General features: G+C 44.3%; 1 protein-coding gene and 1 pseudogene across 1 annotated transcript; one reads left to right on the top strand and one right to left on the bottom strand.

Annotated features, from left to right (window-relative positions):
* Positions 1-3,983: 3,983 nt before the first annotated feature.
* On the top strand, positions 3,984-11,292 carry LOC144274039 (olfactory receptor 10A7-like; annotated as a pseudogene).
* Positions 11,293-17,386: 6,094 nt separating this feature from the next.
* On the bottom strand, positions 17,387-18,367 carry LOC144274288 (olfactory receptor 10A4-like). Its single transcript, XM_077832987.1, has one exon. The coding sequence runs from the start codon at positions 18,365-18,367 to the stop codon at positions 17,387-17,389; it is 981 nt and encodes a 326-aa protein (XP_077689113.1).
* Positions 18,368-19,003: the final 636 nt, after the last annotated feature.

The raw sequence follows: 19,003 nt of genomic DNA, 5'->3' as shown, positions 1-19,003 counted from the left end.
ATTTGGCTGACAGCACCCTGGAGAAAGTGAATGTTACAGAGAGGTCAGGGTCTGATTTCCCAACTCAGCTAGACCAGCACCAATGCAGAGTAGACCCAATGACATCACACGTTTACTACTGATGCGGTTCTGGCTCAAAGTCACTGGGAAGCACTCTGTAGTGACATGAACACGGGTGTAAGCTTCTTGTCTGGGGTCATTTTGTTCTAACCTTGGTGTAAGCGGAAAAGGGCCATCACTTGCACTGATCTGGTGTTCCATACGCCTTCCCGTGTCGATCTGCTCACATCCAAACTGAGAAAGGATCTCAGAAGCTGGCCAGTTATTAGTATTAGGATATCATCTTTGTGCATGGTTGTGTACACTACATATATGACAGAGAAAAGCAGAGTATGTGATTAGATAGAGAGACAAACAGACAGGACCATTCCTTGTCCTAACACACAACCTCATTTTGTCATCATGATAAATTTCTATTTGATTGTGAATTATGTTAGCTAGCTAGATAATGAATAATCTATGGAAATTATTGTGCAAATTATTGTGCTTCTTTTCCTGTTAACGATTGTCTATGTCCAGATCATGATTTTCTCATAAGGACTCCTTTTTAAACATTATTTAACAAAGATTTTTATGGCTATCTCTTATTCTAGCTGTTATTTACAAACAGTTTGTCCTAAAATACTCGGTGTTTCACCTTTGAGCTGTTTTGACAGGATACATTTTTAACATGCTCTCTTTTGCTTCTGTGAACAAATGAAAGTATCACACTGGGGATCCTTAAAAATCAAGGAGCCAATCCTCAGATGGTTTAAATTGTCATAGCTCCATTGAAGTCAGTAGATCTCTGAGAATTTTTACCAGATGAAGATCCGTTCCAAACACTCATGAATATGAATTTAATACTCACTCCCTTTGAATATTCTGTACAGAGGCCCTGATTCCACAGCCACTTCAGCACATTCCTAACTTTAATCATATGAGTGGCCCCATTGAAGGTTGAAAGGTAAACTCATGCTGAAGTCCCTGTTGAATACGGGTTAGGGTTATGCCTAGGGGTGAAGGCTAACAACAAACTGGTGTCAGACCCTGACACTGTCTCCATTTCTCTCCTTTCCCAGTCAAAGAAAGCCTTACAATTGGTGCATTGGAATTACTCTCCCCTTCTGGGGTCTGAATTATTAACATAAACTAACAATTATTATTCACCAAATCCAAGCTGTCAAGGCTCTTGTCTCTGTAGCCGCTGTATTCATGCAGCCTTTACTGGTGTCTTTAGAATGGAGCAGCTTGAGACTGCAAACAATGTGACTGTGTTGATGGTTGGTGGGTGCATGAAATGAACTGTTTGTCTGTCTACCTCTCTGTATAGATACATGACCCCCATCTCAGTCGTTTGATAAATCATATTTGGTTTTCTGCAGAGGTGTATACTCTCACCTCTTTAGGGAATATTCAGGGGCAGTTCTGTGCTTAGACCAGGGTGATTTACGAGATCTGGAATCTCTTTTTGCCCCTGCCACACATTAACTGTGCAACCTTAGAAGAGAATGATGTCTAGCCGCTCTGTGCCTCAGTTTCCCCATCTGTAGAAATGGGGTAAATACTGACCTGCCTCAGCCAGAGTCAGTGAGGCTGACACAACTGATGTTAGTAGTTCAGAGGTGACAGATTGTGACACCTTCATATTGAACGGGACCTTGTTCTGTAAATTATCACAATGGTTTCTGTGGAATTGCTCATGGAACAATTGAAATGACAATCAGTAAGTCTAGCATAAAGGGCTCAAATAATTGGCTTATTATTAATTATTATTATTATTATTATAATGTGTTTATTACAAATTAGAATAAGAGCAATGCCTTACCTCTTTTTCAGAGCTGGTCATGAAACAAAATATTCTGAAATATTGCATATCAAAAAGGAAAAATGTTTTTTTAAATAAGGTTGAAATATTTCATTTGGACTTTATCATTATATGATATTATATAATATTATGTTATATTATATGATAGATGAAATGATATAGACAAAACAAAATGTTTCAACCTTATCAATTTCCCCTGGAAAATTTTGACAAAATCAATGCATTGCAGCTAGACATTTAGATTTTGTTGAATTAGCATTTTGTTATGGGAAAAACATTTACCTCAAAATTTTCAACCAGCTCTACTTTTTGTTACATCTCTCTTCATAGCTATTTACAGTTGTTACATTTCCTTGTAGATCTGTAGTCACATCCTCCTGGTCTCTGGTAATGTCTTCATACTTTAGATCAGGTGTGGTCAAACTATGGCCCACGGGCCAAATCCGGCCCGTCAGGGCTTTGGAGGCGGCCCGTGGGATTGCCAGTCCCTGGCGCAGTGGGGCTAAGGCAGGCTCCCTGCCTGCCCTGGCCCCGTGCCGCTCCTGGAAGCGGCCGGCACCACATCCCTGCACACCTCACGTGCCGCAGCTCCCATTGGTTGGGAACGGGGAACCACGGCCAATGGGAGCTTCGTGGGAGGTACCCGCCGGGAAGGGCAGCGCGTGGAGCCCTCTGCGCCCCGCCCCCGGGGCCGCAGGGACGTGGTGCCGGCCACTTCCAGGAGGAGTGCGGGGTCAGGGCAGGCAGGGAGCCTTCCTTAGCCCTGCTGCGTGCCGCTGCCACCCCGGAGCCACTCAAGTTAAATGGTGCAGGGCTGGAATCCACACCCCAAACCCCTCCTGCACTCCTCACCCCAACCCCTGCCCTGAGCCCCCTTTCACACTCTGCACCCACTCCTGCACCCCAACTCCCTGCCCTGAGCCCCTTCCTGCACCCCAACCCCTTGCCCTGAGCCCCTTCCTGCACACCGCACTCCCTCCCACACCCCACACTCCCTCCCACACCCCAACCCCCTGCCCCAGCCCTACATTCATGGCCATGCATGCAAGTTCCCCACCCAGATGTGGCCCTCGGGCCAAAAAAAATTGCCCACCCCTGTTTTAGATTCACCAAGCAGGGCAGAAAACTCTGTGCTGATTAGATGGAATTCTAGGGGTAAATCAGCATAACTCCATTTACTTCAAAGCAGCTTTGCTGATCTGCACCACTTGGGGACCTGCATAGTGTGTCAGTTAGAACATAGTGTAGTCAATCTGTTCCTTATGAATTACCAAGTCAGAAACTGTGCATCCTTCTTGGAGTGGGAGGGAAGGTGGGATGGTTAAAGGAATGTGAAAGAGGATAGAATTTAAACAAGTAACTTGGGTCCAAGTGATATCTATCCATTGGTTTACTGGTCTATCTATCTATTGGTGTATCTGTATTTTTAGTGGTCTGCCTATTTGTCTGTCTGTCTTTCTGTTGGTCTATCTGTGAGTCTATCTGTCTAACTGAGGGGCCCTTTCCAGGCAGTCCTGACTGCTCACACAGAAATTACGAACTTTTTGGGGTGATTCTTTCTCTTGAGACATTTTTTTGCATTTTCTGGCCACATCAAGAATATGGAAATGCCGGTCAACCCACACAGGGATTTTGGAAGGACCCTCCATGAGATTTGAACTTGGTGACATGAAGAGAGAATTTGCTCCTATGACTTTTGGGGAAGATTTTCAAAGGCACATGTGGCATTCAGGCTCCCAGACACTTTAAAATATTTAGGTGCCTAACCCCCCTAGAAATCGATGGGAGTTAGCCACTCACATACCTTTGGTGATGTGGGCCACAACTCCTATTGAATGTCCTCGGGAATTGAGTCCATAACTTCCATGTGTGCCTTTGAACATCTCCTCCTTAGTTCCTGAAATGGGTCATTCCTTCACATGTTATCTAGATATTTATTGTCCCCCCACAGAGGAAATATGCAGAAGAATCAAGAAGGAGGAACCTCACTGTGGTGACTGAATTCACTCTACTGGGATTGTCCAACCACCGCGAGCTGGGGGTACCTCTGTTCTGCATCTATCTGTTATTTTACACCATTACCCTGACTGGGAACATCCTTCTCATCACCATCACCATGGACCCAGCCTTTCACACCCCCACGTATTTCTTTCTCCGGGTCTTATCCTGCTACACCTTGGTCACTGTCCCCAAGATTCTGGTGAACTTCCTCTCAGAGGACAAGAACATTTGCTACATGGGCTGTGTTGTACAAATGGATTTCCTGCTCTTCCTTGGGGCCTCTGAGGGATTCCTTCTGGCCGCCATGGAGTATGACCACTTGTCAGGATTCCCCCACCCATCCACTCTGAACTCTGTGGTACAGATTTGGGGACCCACATGAAAGACCCCCTAAGCTCATATTCTACCAGCTTAGGTTAAAACTTCCCCAAGGCACAAATTCCTTCCTTGTCCTTGGACAGTATTGCTGCCACCACCAAGTGATTTATAGAAAAATTCAGGGAAGGGTCACTTGGAATCCCGATCCCCAGAAAATATCCCCCCAAACTCCTTTGCCCCCCTTTCCTGGGGAGGCTTGAGAATAATATACCAACCAATTGGGTAGCAATGTGAGCACAGACCAGACCCTTTGTCTTTAGGACACTGAAAATCAATCAGGTTCTGGGACTGGCTCTGTCTGGGTCTCTGGGACTGGATCCACTACTGCTGTTGCAGACGTTGGCATGCGGTCTGGGTCCATCACCTTTGACTGGGTCCTGGTAGAAGTTTCCGTAACAGAGCTAGGCGGGACGGCTTGCTTAGCCTGGCTGCCGGTGACCATTCCCACCCTCTTGGCTAGTTTCACATGGTTGGCCAAGTCTTCCCCCAACAGCGCGGAGATGGTATAAGCATCATAGACTGCAAAAGTCCACGTTCCTGACCAGCCCTTGTACTGGACAGGCAACTTGGCTGTAGGCACATTGAAAGAGTTCGACTTGAGGGGTTGAATTGTCACTTGGATCTCTGGGTCAATTAAATTGGGGTCCACTGAGGAAGCATGGATAGCCGACACTTGTGCTCTGGTGTCCCTCCAAGCGGCGACCTTCTTCCCGCCCACACTCACAGTTTCCCTCCGCTCCAAGGGTATCTGGGATGTATCTGGGCCTAAGGACCTCTGGTGTTATTCTGGTGCAATGAACTGTAATCCGTTGCGGTTCATGGGGCAGTTGGCCTTTACATGCCTCGGCTCGTTACATTTAAAACATCGTCCAGCTGACGGGTCACTGGGGCGAGGTGGGTTGCTGGAGAATGGTGTGGCCGGATGATAAGGTGTCTGGAGTATTCCTTGGTGTATAGTTGGGGCCTTGGGCTGCCTCCAGTAGTAGGGTGTGGTCTGAGGTTGTTCCTTCTGGTATCTGCTCCAACTGCAACCAGGGTTGTTCTTCTCTCCTCCCTCCACCCGTTTTGTTCTGGCTCGCCCCGCCTCTCTGGTGGTCTGGGACTGCTCGTATCGATCAGCATAAGAATTAAGACTTTCTGCTGAGTCCATTTCCTTATCCCATAAACACTGTTTTATTTCTTCCTTGGATATATTCAGGAATTGCTCCTGAGCTATCAAATCACACATTCCGTCAAAGCTAGTGACACCCCTTCTTTGCACCCATTTCTCTAACAGATCCTTCATCTGGTTTAGATAAGCCACATTACTTAGTCCAGGCCCTCTCTTAAGGGTTCGAAATTTTACTCTGTACGTTTCAGATTTAATTTGAAATTGCTTTAAAACAAATCCTTGATCTTATTATAGTCAGAAGCCTCATCAATAGGCATCTTATTGAATATGTCCAGAGCTCATCCAGTTAATTTTGCGACCAATGTGGTCATCTTGTGAGCTTCAGGAATTTTAAGGAGAGTGTTAGAGAGAGAGTTAGAAATAAAACAAACAAACAAACAAACAAAAAAGTTGGCTTGTCAAAAATATATATATATATATATATAGGTTGTGCTGTAACCGGATACCTATATTGTCTGATAGTGATTGTCAGCATACAGAAAAATCCTTAAAAAAACCCTAATACCTTTGTCTCCAGGCAAATAGAAAACCCCTGTAGTTGCTCTTAGGTAAAAAACAACTTCAGGTCTGTGAAGACTTGTGAATTTCCCTGCAGGAGGTTAACTACCCTGCCTTTAGGTAAAGAAAACTCCAGCTCACAAAAGACAATTCCCTTTTGTCTCTGCTCTGGCCCCCAAGCAGAGAGGAAAAAAAACTCTAACTGCTTTCAGCTTAAAACCTGCTTTCCAGCAGCCCAAAGGAAAAAAAAAATATTTCCTTTTAAAAAATCTGTGCTTCTGGTTCAAAAAATCTCAAAATGATTTTAAGTTAATCCCACCGCTCTGCCACCGTGTCAAGGTTCCTTCCCCACTCTGAACTCTCGGGTACAGATGTGGGGACCTGTATGAAAAACCCCCTAAGCTTATTTTTACTAGCTTAGGTTAAAACTTCCCCAAGGTACAAACTATTTTACCTTTTGCCCTGGGACTTTTTTGCTGCCACCTCCAAGCATCTAACAAATATATAATTGGGAAAGAGCCCATGTCAAGGTTCCTCCCCCACTCTGAACTCAAGGGTACAGATGTGGGGACCTGCATGAAAAATCTCCTAAGCCTCTCTTTACCAGCTTAGGTCAAAACTTCCTCAAGGTACAAAATATTCCACCCTTTGTCCTTGGATTGGCCGCTACCACCACCAAACAAATACTGGTTACTGGGGAAGAGCTGTTTGGACACGTCTTTCCCCCCAAAATACTTCCCAAAGCCTTGCACCCCACTTTCTGGACAAGGTTTGGTAAAAAGCCTCACCAATTTGCCTAGGTGACTACAGACCCAAACCTTTGGATCTGAGAACAATGAAAAAGCATTCAGTTTTCATACAAGAAGACTTTTAATAGAAATAGAAGTAAATAGAAATCACCTCTGTAAAATCAGGATAGTAGATACCTTACAGGGTAATTAGATTCAAAACATAGAGAACCCCTCTAGGGTTTACCCCTCTAGGTAAAAAGATACACAGACAGAAATAGTTATTCTATTCAGCACAATTCTTTTCTCAGCCATTTAAAGAAATCATAATCTAACACATACCTAGCTAGATTACTTACTAAAAGTTCTAAGACTCCATTCCTGGTCTATCCCTGGCAGAAACAGCATATAGACAGACACACAAACCCTTTGTTTCTCTCCCTCCTCCCAGCTTTTGAAAGTATCTTGTCTCCTCATAGGGCATTTTGGTCAGGTGCCAGTGAGGTTATCTTAGCTTCTTAACCCTTTACAGGTGAAAGGGTTTTTCCTCTGGCCAGGAGGGATTGTAAAGGTGCTGACCCTTCCCTTTATATTTATGACAGCTGCCTTTTGGGATGTACAATAGCATCTAAGCAGGTTAAGCTACTCACTCCCACTGAATGACCACGGGACTTAGCCACCGAGCTCATTTAGGAGCATTGATAAATCCCCATAGGTGCCTATCTCCATCTTTGTGATTCTGGCGCACAGATAACACAGAAGCTGGGCTGGAATCAGAGAATGCTGGGGGAGATCATAGGCCCCATGCTATGTGAGGGTCGGCCTGGAGGGACAGAATGGCTCTTTTGCCTTCATCAGCTAGGCATCACTGCACTTGCCCCTGGCCTCTGCTGCTGAGCTGTGCAGGGCTCCAGGGAGTGAGTCCCACCCGCCCTTAGGAAATAGACATGAATAAATTACCTTCCTGCAGCATCAGTCTTTTAATGCCAGTGATGCTCAACGCCAGCTACACAGAGCTCATCTGCAGAGAGCAACAGGTTTGAGTCTAGTTCTGGCAGTGCAGTCTGAAAATGAAGGGGGAAAGAATTCTCAGATGCATGTGCTTTTCGCTTCTAGATTCTGGTACAAAGATAGATATTGACCAAAGAATCGTAGTGCTGGATGACTGATTGGATCATGCATTGGGGAAAAAATCCACAAAGATCAGCACAGTAAGTTTGCTTTTTCAATTAACTAGGTTTGGGGATGAACACAGAGGTAAAATTAAGAGGATAAATATGAATTACAATCTGAACTTGTTAAGACTTTTACTCTCAAATTAATCAGATGGCTACTGCTGATTGGAATTTTTCCACCCTTCAGGAAAATTTTGACTTTTCACTGAAACCCCAAATCCATTTCTTTCCCCTGTAGGATTAATACAAGGTTCATGCGCTTGGCAACATTCAGGGCACACCCGGAGTGTTGTGTAGGAGCTGTGCATGAGGGCATGAACCTTGGAATCTCGCCCAGATGACATGAACCGTGGGAAGCCTCCCAGGACTGGGCTCAAGGCCCGAGAGCAAGGAATGCGGTAGATAGAAATTGGTAAATAAGAATGTTAAACAAAGCCAATGTATTCCTTTTATCTGTTGGAGAATGTAATGCGCGGGGGGAGAGAAAAGAATAAAGGAGAAGGTGGAAAGCTGACAGGCAGAAGCCCGTTAGCAGACCAGCTTGCTTGCTTGGTTAAAACTCTGTGCTGTCTTGTCATTGAACCGCAACATTCCGTCCTCAGTTTTTGGCAAATGACAACTTTCTGCTGAAATGTGGATCTTTTTAATCAAAAAAACAAAAATGTTTGGGTTTTGAGTTTTCAGTTTCTTTAGTGAACAATCCAAAATGTCTGGAGAAAAGCAGACAGATTTTGAGATTTGTTCTTGTTTTGCTGAAAACCCAGTCTCGATTAAAAAGAACACAGCTGAAAATTTCTAACCAGCCTTAAACCTCAAATAAATTGGAGAACATTAATATTGCCTGATAAACCCTTAATTTCAAACCATTTATTCTATTGCATCTGCGTGATTACTCTTTCAAATGGATAGCTGCGAGGAGGTAACAACTGAATAACAAGTAAAGTTGACAGCTCACAGACTATGTTTTGTACAGACTAGCCCCTTTCAACCCTGGGTTAGAGCTGAGCCAAGCAGACAACCCCTGTCTATCCTGACCCGTTCAAGGACATACGGGAGCTCACTGCGAATAGAAGTCAGAGCTCCTGTCCTAGCTTCACACTGCTGCTGGCTGAGTATACTCGGTGTCAATGGGTGTGCAGAACTTACACATAACAAGACATGGGGCTACGTTTCCAAAGGTATTTTGGCACCTAGTGGGACTTTCAGAAGCACCTAGGAGCTTATAACTCGTTGATTTCAAGGGGTGTTGAGGGCCCTGATGCTTTTGAGAATCTCACTAGGTGCATCAATACCTTTAAAAATCTGCCCCCCGTTCCCTCTCTGAAAGCCCTTACAGTCCTAGTAGACACAGCAGAGAAATGGAGGGAGGGGAAACTGAGGCAGAAAGAGGGGAAATGACAGCAGGTCATTGGCAGAGACAAGAGTAGAGCCCAAGTGTCCTGGCAACCCCTGCACCACACACACAGAGTAAACAATACAACACAGTGATGATGGAGGGATGCTGTTTGTCCATTGTTACAGGCCGGCCGAACTGCAGCTGGGAGTTGGTGCCATAAATCAATTTGGAAGCAGGCAGCTGGCCCTCTAGGCACAGAGATTGGGGTAGAAAAATCACAGATGAGCCGCTACTTACAAGGCTGTGTGTGTCTATGGGGGAATCAGGCTGTGTTTAAAAAGCAACATCATGGGCCAAATCGTCAGATGGGGTAAAGTAACGAAGCTCCATTGACTTTAAAGGATCTGACCCAAATTTACAATAATGTGATAACATGACTGTCTGATTGTCAGAGGTGAGGAGCACTGCCAACACCTACTCATCGTAAGTGACGAGTTCTGTGCACCTTTGACATTCATATAATGAGATATTAGAGAAAGAGGAATCAGGGCAATTCCCTCTGTTGCGCTAATCCTGACCATTGTCCGTCTCATTCCCCGTACAGCTATCACACAGTGTACTGAGGAAGAAAATGTCCAACCAAACCACCATGACCGAATTCCTTCTCCTGGGGTTCTCTGATGTTCCAGAACTGCAGATTTTATACTTTGTGGTATTTCTAGTGCTTTACCTGATATCCCTACTGGGGAACCTTCTCATCATCACAGCCATAGCCCTCGACCACCACCTTCACACCACCCTGTACTTCTTCCTGATGTATCTGTCCATCCTAGACCTCAGCTCCATCTCTGTAACCATCCCCAAATCCATGGCCAGCTCCCTCATGAACACAAGATCGATTTCTTATTCTGGATGCGTTGCCCAAGTCTTTCTCGTCGTCTTCTTTGCTTCAGCAGATTTTGCCATACTGACCATCATGGCGTACGATCGATATGTCGCCATCTGTCAACCACTGCACTATGAGACAGTTATGAACAGAAGAGCTTGTGTCCAAAGGGCAGCCAGTGCCTGGACCAATGTTCTTCTCTACTCTGCAGTGCACACTGGAAAAACCTTTGCAATATCCTTCTGTGGAGGCAACATGGTGCATCAGTTCTTCTGTGAAGTCCCCCAGCTACCCTTTGTCTTTAGGACACTGACAATCAATCAGGTTCTTCAAAGAAGAACTTTATTGATAAAGAAAAAAGTAAAAGAATCACACCTGCAAAATCAGGATGGAAGGTAACTTTACAGGGTAATACAAAGATTTAAAACACAGAGGATTCCCAACTGGGCTGAGCTGGAAAGTTATAAAAACAGGAATAAAACTACCTTTCTGGCAGAGGAAATTTCACAAGCCAAAACAAAAGAGAACCGAATGCAATTCCTTGCCTTACTTACAATTTCTGTAATTTTAGATGGATTCTTCCAGGTATGTTTTCAGGAGATGTTGTACCTGCTTGGTCTCTCCCTCCATCCGGAGAGGGAACAAAACAAAGAGAGCCACAAACAAGCCCTCTCTCCCCCCACCCCAGATTTGAAAGTATCTTCTTTTCTCATTGGTCCTTCTGGTGAGGTGCCAACTCAGTGATTTGAGCTACTTAACCCCTTACAGGTAAAGCGATTCAGTACAGCCACCAAGGAGGGATTTTGTGCTACTCTTTTCTTTATATTTATGACACTGCTACGTGGCCATATGCAACCTACTGAGGTACAGGCTCATCATGAACAGGACGGTCTGCCTTTCACTGGCAGTTCTCTCATAGTTCAGTGGTAATGTGGTGTCCCTAGAACAGACAGTCCGGGGTTTCACCTTGCCATTTTGTGTCTCCAATAAGATTAACTATTTCTTCTGTGACATTCCCCCATTGATTAAGCTTTCTTGCATTGACACCTCTCAGTATGAAATGCAGTTGTTTACAGCTGCTATACTGGTCATCTTCATGCCATTTACTCTCATCCTTGTGTCCTACATCTTTATTATCTCCACCATCTTAAAGATGGCATTGGCTGAAGGCAGACACAAAGCCTTCTCCACCTGTTTCTCACACCTCATTGTGGTGACACTGTATTATGGGAGCAGCAGCCTGATCTTTTAAGACCCATTAACTTACCAGACAGCAACAAAGTGCTATCTCTGATCTACACAACCGTCACACCCACCTTGAACCTCTTTATTTACAGCCTGAGGAAGAAGGAGGTGAAAGAGGCTCTGAGGAGAATATTGCGGGACATGATGAAGAGAAAAATATTTTCTCATAGAAAGTAATTTGGGTACACATCTTTTTTCTGATGTCATTTACACAACTGTGCAAATCTGGAGTAGCTCCTTTGAAGTTAATGGCGTTCAATGCTATGGTTGAACTGGTGTCGAAAAACTGCAAAAAGAAACACATAAAATGTTACCCTTCTGTCAACTTTTTGCGTGCATTGTAATTAGAAAATTTGGGCAAAAAAAGTCATCAAAGTTTCAGAAATAATGATCATCTCTGTAGCTGATTGAAACACTGAAAAAATCACATGTGTATATGATTGTCTTCTAGATACCTGTATTTATTGGGAAGGGCTTGCATGGACTGGGAAGGGCATGTGGACAGCATCACGTCTCGGTTCATTGCCCCTTTAGGGTTAATGTTGTCCAAATGCTATTCATTTAATCATGAATGTCTGTGATTGGTTGACTGTGGCAAGGTAAGCTGGTGGTTCAGTCATTCCTTCATGGGACAGGTGTCTATATCTGAGGAAAGTTCCTCCAAATTTTCATTCATCCCTGCCCTGTTTGGCCAAGGTCTGAAAGAAACCATGGAGTATGATGGCATGAATCTCCATGGCCTTGCAGCTTCTGTAGTCGATTACACTTGCAGAAAGCAATTACAGAGCTGATGTAAAATGCTAGCAGAGCAGAATGTTAGTGCCTGACTCTTCTCTGACTGACACCAGTGTCAATCAGAAGGGACTGCACGGCCATCAGAGGCAAAAGCTCAGTACCAATGCTGACACAAGAACAAATGGATATAAACTGGCCATCAGGAAGTTTAGACTTGAAATTAGACGAAGGTTTCTAACCATCAGAGGAGTGAAGTTCTGGAACAGCCTTCCAAGGGAAGCAGTGGGGGCAAAAGACCTATCTGGCTTCAAGATTAAACTGAATAAGTTTATGGAGGAGAGGGTATGATGGGATAACATGATGTTGGCAATTAATTGATCGTGAACTACTCATGGTAAATAGGCCCAATGGCCTGTGATGGAATGTTAGATGGGGTGGGAACTGAGTTACTACCGAGAATTCTTTTCTGGGGTATCTGGCTGGTGAGTCTTACCCACATGCTCAGGGTACAGCTGATTGCCATACTTTGGGTCGAGAAGGAATTTTCCTGCAGGGCAGATTGGTAGAGGCCCCGGGGGTTTTTCACCTTCCTCTGCAGCATGGGGCACGGGTCGCTTGCTGGAGGATTCTCTGTACTTTGAAGTCTTTAAACCATGATCTGAGGACTTCAATAGCTCAGACATAGATGAGAGGTTTATTGCAGGACTGAGTGGGTGAGATTTGGTGGCCTGCATTGTGCAGGAGGTAAGACTTGATGATCATATTGGTCTCTTCTGACCTTAATATCTATGAGTCTATGAGGAAATAGGTCCTGAGCATTTATATTCTCATTCAGAGGTGTGAATCATTGCACAAGTTGCAAGGAAGTGGACATTCATACTTCCCTCTCCTTCCTAGAACTGGCTCATATAAAGTAGGCCAGTTAGCTGGTTGTTCTCCAATTTCTCCATTCTAGGTACACTACAAAAAAGAATTTTTCTCAGGGAACCTTTGGCCAACTCCTGAGTCTCTCAATCCTATTAGGGAAGGAGCCAAAGCCCAATGAAGTCAATGGGGAGACTCCCACTGAAGTCAGTGAGCTTTGGACCAGGCCCAAATTCTTAAAGGGTGAAACTCACTGCTGTTCAGAAGATCAATACAAGACCTGTGCACCACCTGACTCCCAGTTAAGTCCTCAAAATATGTCTGAAGTGTTGTGTAGGCCTAATGCTGGCACTCTGGGGAGGGTAATATTTCACCCCAAATGATGCATTCTGAAGCACACTGAGAGCTCGGTGTAGAACACGTGGCTCACAAACAACTCTTTGATTGTCACTGCACATGGGTCATGTTTAACTGAGATGATGCGGATCTGAGGTGGGCGGAGCATTGCTGAAGTGAACACTTGACCTGTTCTGTGAAAGGATAGAGGTTCCCTGTTCTTTCTGGGGATAATGTGAAAACTCTTGATGTTGAGTAGAGCTGGTGGGAAAATGAGGATTTTTCCTGTGGAAAATTGTATGGGAAATATCCCCATTAGAAAGATTCCTGTCTGGAAATTCCAATTTTCCTGAAAGAAATTTTGAAACCATAGGAAAGTATTATGGGTAAGCATTGGGTTTTTTCACACTTTCTTCCTGTTTCCAAACTATTTCCACCGAACACTGACTATTGTTAAGTGTTGAAAGCATTTTCTTTAACAGTGAAAGTATGCTTTGTGTCTGACAGTAATATTTTCAACCCTTAATTTTTATTTTCCAAATGGCAAAAGTTAGAGGAAGGTCAAGAAGTAGGGCCTTTTCCCCCACACTTTCTTACCATTTTCCAAATTTTGCCATTTGCAAAATATCCTGCTGGGGGGAGGCTCCTGGGCTGGGAATTTCCCAGGAGGCTCAGGGAGCTGGGTGCCCAGTGAACACTGGGAGCTGCGTGCCAGTCAGTGGGTGACGCTGAGAGTGGGTCTATCTATCTATATGGCTGGCTGGTAATTTGATGTATTGTCATGTTTTTAAGTGTGTTTTTAACATTTAATAAAATGTTCTTATATGAATTTAAAATAAAAAGAAACAACAGTAACAACAACGATAATAGTAATAATTAATCATACAAAATCAGAGTAGTTAGCACAACGTGATTTGGGGGCAAAATATTTTTTTCTTTATTTGTATGTTACATTCCCACGCAACCATTTGTGGTGTTCTAGAAATGCTAAATAAGAATAATTTTCGGTTTGATCTTCCTGATTACAAAATGGGGAAAATGATAACTATCTAGCCATGTGAAGATTAACACTTTGCTATTCTGACTGAACTTTCAACATACGAGCCATGATTCAGCACCCTGCTTTATGTCAGCACAATAGCTTTGATTTCAGGAGTTTCGATCAATGTGTAACTGGAGCAACACACAAATATCTCAGAGCCATTCTGTAAAGGTCTCAATCAATAGGTCTGGTAGCAGCAGACCAGGTGAAAAGGAACTAAAATTCATAGTATATGAGTGGCTTCCTGCTTCAATGAATGAAGAAAACTCCAGTGACCTCTAGTTACCCAGGCTCAGATCCACAAAGGGACTTAGGAACCTCAAGACTAGATTTAGGCACTTTTAGGCACCACTGCAATCCACAAACACTTGCTCTGCTTCCACTTAACTGTGTAGGCACCTAAACTTACTTCTGGCTAGATTCTTAAAGGTATTTCGGTGCCTAGTGGGATTTTCAAAAGCCTCTGAGCACCTAACACCCATTGAAATCCCTACCTTTAAAAATACCTTTAAAAATCTGGACCTAGGCACCTAAATGTGCACTGTAAACATTCCCAAAGTGTCTTATTTTGTGTCTCTGGGCGTGCGTCCGTGGAAGCCTCAGCATGATCCACAAACCCGTGAAGATGGGTGTTGCCCAGCTTATCTCACCTGCGAAACCTTGTCCAGTAGGCAGGCTCTGAACACACATAACTCTACACAAAATGGCCAGAGGGACACAGGGGTGCTGGAATAGGGGGAGCCAGGGGGCCATGGCCCCACCACTTTTTACTGGCCTTAAGGGCAAGTGAGAGGCGGGAGGTGGCCCGCAAGCAAGTTGCAGGGCCTTCAGGAGAAGAGGTGGCGCCGGAGCAGGGCCTCGGGGGAAGGTGCAGGATGAGGGTGGAGCTTCGAGGGAAGGGGTGGCATGGAGGCGGGGCCTTGGGGGAAGAGGCAGTGTGGGGCTGGGGCCTCAGAGAAGAGGCAATGCGGGGGCAGGGCCTTGGGAAGAGGCGTTGCGGGGGCAGGGCCTCTGGTTGATCAGGAGAAGGAATTAGCACAAGGATCTTCCATCTCTCCAATGACTGACCTGACCACTGGGATACAGAGTCACTTTTGCTCACTCTGAGGCCCAGTGCATATTTAATTGTTTATATACAGTACAACAGCTTTAACAGGAGAGACTGGAAGAGCACCACATTTGGATACCCTTTAGTTAGGCTTGGCAGAATTCAATTTTTATTTTTTTATAATTTCAGCGTATAATATCAATGTGTACTTTTAAGCATTTTTTTCTATTTTTATCAATTTTTGCATTTGAGTTTTAAGTATTGTTTTTTCCAGATTTTTATTGATTTAAACAATCAGAGGTGTGGGAAATTGTGCGGGTGAGTCACACAACAGAGCTGGTCAGACGATAATTGTTTAATGACAGGAGATGTTGGTTTTTAAAAGTTAAAGCTTTACAACCATTACAACACACGCTGACAACATCACGAGTCAAAATATACAAGGCAAATATCCTTAAATCAAACTCTAATAAATTCTCAAGCAGCATTTTTCTTACTTTGCCTATCTGTAAATTTCTATTCTTAGCAACGGAAATATTGTTTTCATTCTTTTTTGTGTGTACTGTAAAGTTGATGTGTACGGGACATTTAGAGATACAAATCTAATCCTTCAAGCCTATCTTTTCCCCAATGGTTAGAGCATGTATGTAAAATGTAGAGAACCATTCTTCAATTCCCTTCTTCCTCTCAGGCAGAGGGGGAAATTGAACTGTGGGTCTCCCACATTCTTGGTGAGTGCCCTAAGCAGTGGGCTAAAGTTTATAAGAGAGGCCTTCTCCTCTCCCTGCCATTTGGTATGTGGTTGGCTTGCTCTGAGAAGGCCTACCAGCTGAGGTATGCCACATGTTGTGATAGGCATGTGTAGGGCCCATGGATCTAGAAATGTGTGTTGTGGGGGGTTTTGACTACTGTGGCAGTGAAGATATGTTGGCAGGTTTTGCATCTGTTGTTATGGCAGAGGCTGGTGCTGCTTTGAGTTGGTGGCTCCTGGTGTGTGGGGAGCTTGCTTCTGATAATAAGGTTGGAGAGGTTGCAGGGGTGTGTTTGAAGGCCAGAGGAGGGGGTTCAGGAAAGATATCATTCAGAATGTGGTCCCCAGTGAGTATGGGTTGTAATTGTTTCATGATTCTTAAATTCATAAATCTGCTATACAGCAAAAATCATGGCCTTAATTATTAAGTTGTAACCTGTAAGTTGTAATGCTGTAAGTTTCACTGGTGATAGGGGACCGGTGAAAGTAAAGCGCTGGTTTGTGTACTCACTCAATTCCTCAGGCGTCAGAGTGTGTTTACACTACCAGCACTTCCATCCCCGATGAGAGCAGCGCTGTAGGGCAGCTATCCCAGAGCTGTAAGTTTCACTGCAAAAAGTCAAGGGTAGACAGTCCAGTAGTTTTAACGCAAAAAAGGGACTTTTTGCCCTTTAAATAGTAAGTGTAGACATACTCCAACCCTTTTTGTCCTGTGACTGGAGAGGTGTTAACTGCCCACTTCACCTTGAATAGCCTCTTGCAACGTGTTAAGGCCTTATCTGTTCCACATATGTATGCAGCTGTGAAATGCCGAGTACCTGTCCCGGATCTCAAGAAGACCTCTGTGTAAATTCAAAAGCTTGTCTCTTTCACCAGCATAAGCTGGACCAATAAACGATATTACCTCACCTACCTTGTCTCTCTTATATCCTGGGGAAAAACACAGCTAAAACAACACTGCAAACATCATATACCTCGCGTAGACCTGCTGCACTGTAGGGAACTTCATCAGGAATAAACCCCTTAAGTCCCCACTGACATCAGTGGAGTTCAGTTCAGGGTGGGCTGGACATGCTCTGCCCATCTCGCAGTGCAGCTCCTTCAGCTCACTTTATCCCAGGCAGATCCAGGTCCATCCAGACCGTGCCTTATGAGTCAGCGAACACCTGGCGCTGCAATCATTACTTAGAAACTGGCCTTCCTGCACACCAGGGGTCTCACTGTAGGTAATAGAACTGCTCGAATAATTCAGGGCTCCCACGTGCGCTGTGGTGTGCTATATTACACCACTTGATGAGCTCCCATTATATCCATTTTATTGCAACTTATAATAAATGTTGAGAAAAAAGTTTGTGATTGGTTATAAAAGCCATAGTCTTACTTAGAGCTTTTCTCAGGGCCTCCTTGACCTCCTTGTTTCTCAGGCTGTAGATGAGGGGATTGACCATGGGAGTCAGGATGGTGTAGAAGACGGAGGACACTTTGTTCAGGTCTCGCAGTGCAGCAGTGTCTGGGAGCATGTAGACAACGAATAGGGTCCCATAGAAAATTGTCACCACGATGAGGTGAGAGGAGCAGGTGGAAAAAGCCTTTTGCCTCCCAGCGCTGGAAGAGATTCTCAGGACAGTGCTGATGATAGCCACGTAAGATGCTAGGGTTAATAGAAATGGGGGAAGAATGAATATGAAACTGGCAGGGGAAATCACAAGAACCATCAAGCTGGTGTCACTGCAGGATAGTTTTATCAATGGGGTGTAATCACAAAGGAAATGGTCAATTTCATTGGGGCCACAGAAAATCAATTGTGATAGCCAACATGCTGTGATGGTGCTGACTACAGACCCACTTAGCCAAGACCCAGCTGCTAGCTGGAAGGAAAATCTACTATTCATGCGGGCTGCATAATGCAGTGGTTTGCATATGGCTAAATACCGATCGTAAGACATCACTGATAAGAGACAACATTCTGCAGCTAACAGAGAACCAAAGATATCAAATTGTACCAGGCAGCCACAAACAGAAATGGATCTGTCCCCAGTCAGGAGACTGGCCAGCATCCTGGGCAGGATGGTGGAGGTGTAGCAGGTCTCCAAGCAGGACAAGTTCCCCAGGAAGAAGTACATGGGGGTGTGAAGGTGCTGATCGGACACAACTAGTGCAACAATGAGGATGTTCCCAGCCACTGTCACAATGTAGATCAGTAGAAACAGCGGGAAGAGAAGAATTTTCAGTTCATGGAGATTCCCAAAGTCCAGGAGGATAAATCCTGTGATGGACGTTTGATTTCTCTCCTTTGTGTCTGCCATGGGTTCTAGCAAGAAAAGTAATTTTTAAAAAGTAGCAATAATAGCTTGTGAAATATGACATGAAAGAGATACCTTTGTGGGGAGGGGGTTACTTTGTTAGTCTCTAAGTTGCCACAAGTACTCCTCTTCTTTTAATAAAAACAAATTTATTTGAGCATAAGCTCACCGAGAAGGCCCCAGCTGGAGGACTAGGTTCAGTTTTGGCAATCACACAATAAGAAATATATGGACAAATTGGAGATAATCTAGAAGTGCGCAACAAAACGATAAAAGGTTTAGAAAATCCGACCTATGAAGCAAGGTGGAAAGAACTGGGCATATTTAGTCTAGAGAAGAAAAAACGGAGGGGGAACCTGATGAGCCTTCAAACATGTAAGAGGTTGTTACAAAGAGGACAGGGATCACTTGTTCTTTATGTCCACTGAGGGTCTCACAAGAAGCAATCAGCTTTATCTGCAGCAAGGGAGATTTAGTTTAGACAGTAGAAAAACTTTCTAACTGTAAGGATAGGGAAGCCCCAGAACAGGTTACAAGGCAGGTTGTGGAATCCCCATTATCTGACTTTTTTAAAAGCAGCTTAGACAAACACCTGTCAGAGATGGTCTAGATGATCAGCACAGGAGGCTGGACTAGGTG

Source organism: Eretmochelys imbricata, chromosome 14, assembly GCF_965152235.1.
Source record: "Eretmochelys imbricata isolate rEreImb1 chromosome 14, rEreImb1.hap1, whole genome shotgun sequence".
Lineage (NCBI taxonomy): Eukaryota > Metazoa > Chordata > Testudines > Cheloniidae > Eretmochelys > Eretmochelys imbricata.
This window is presented reverse-complemented; position numbering and strand designations above follow the sequence as displayed.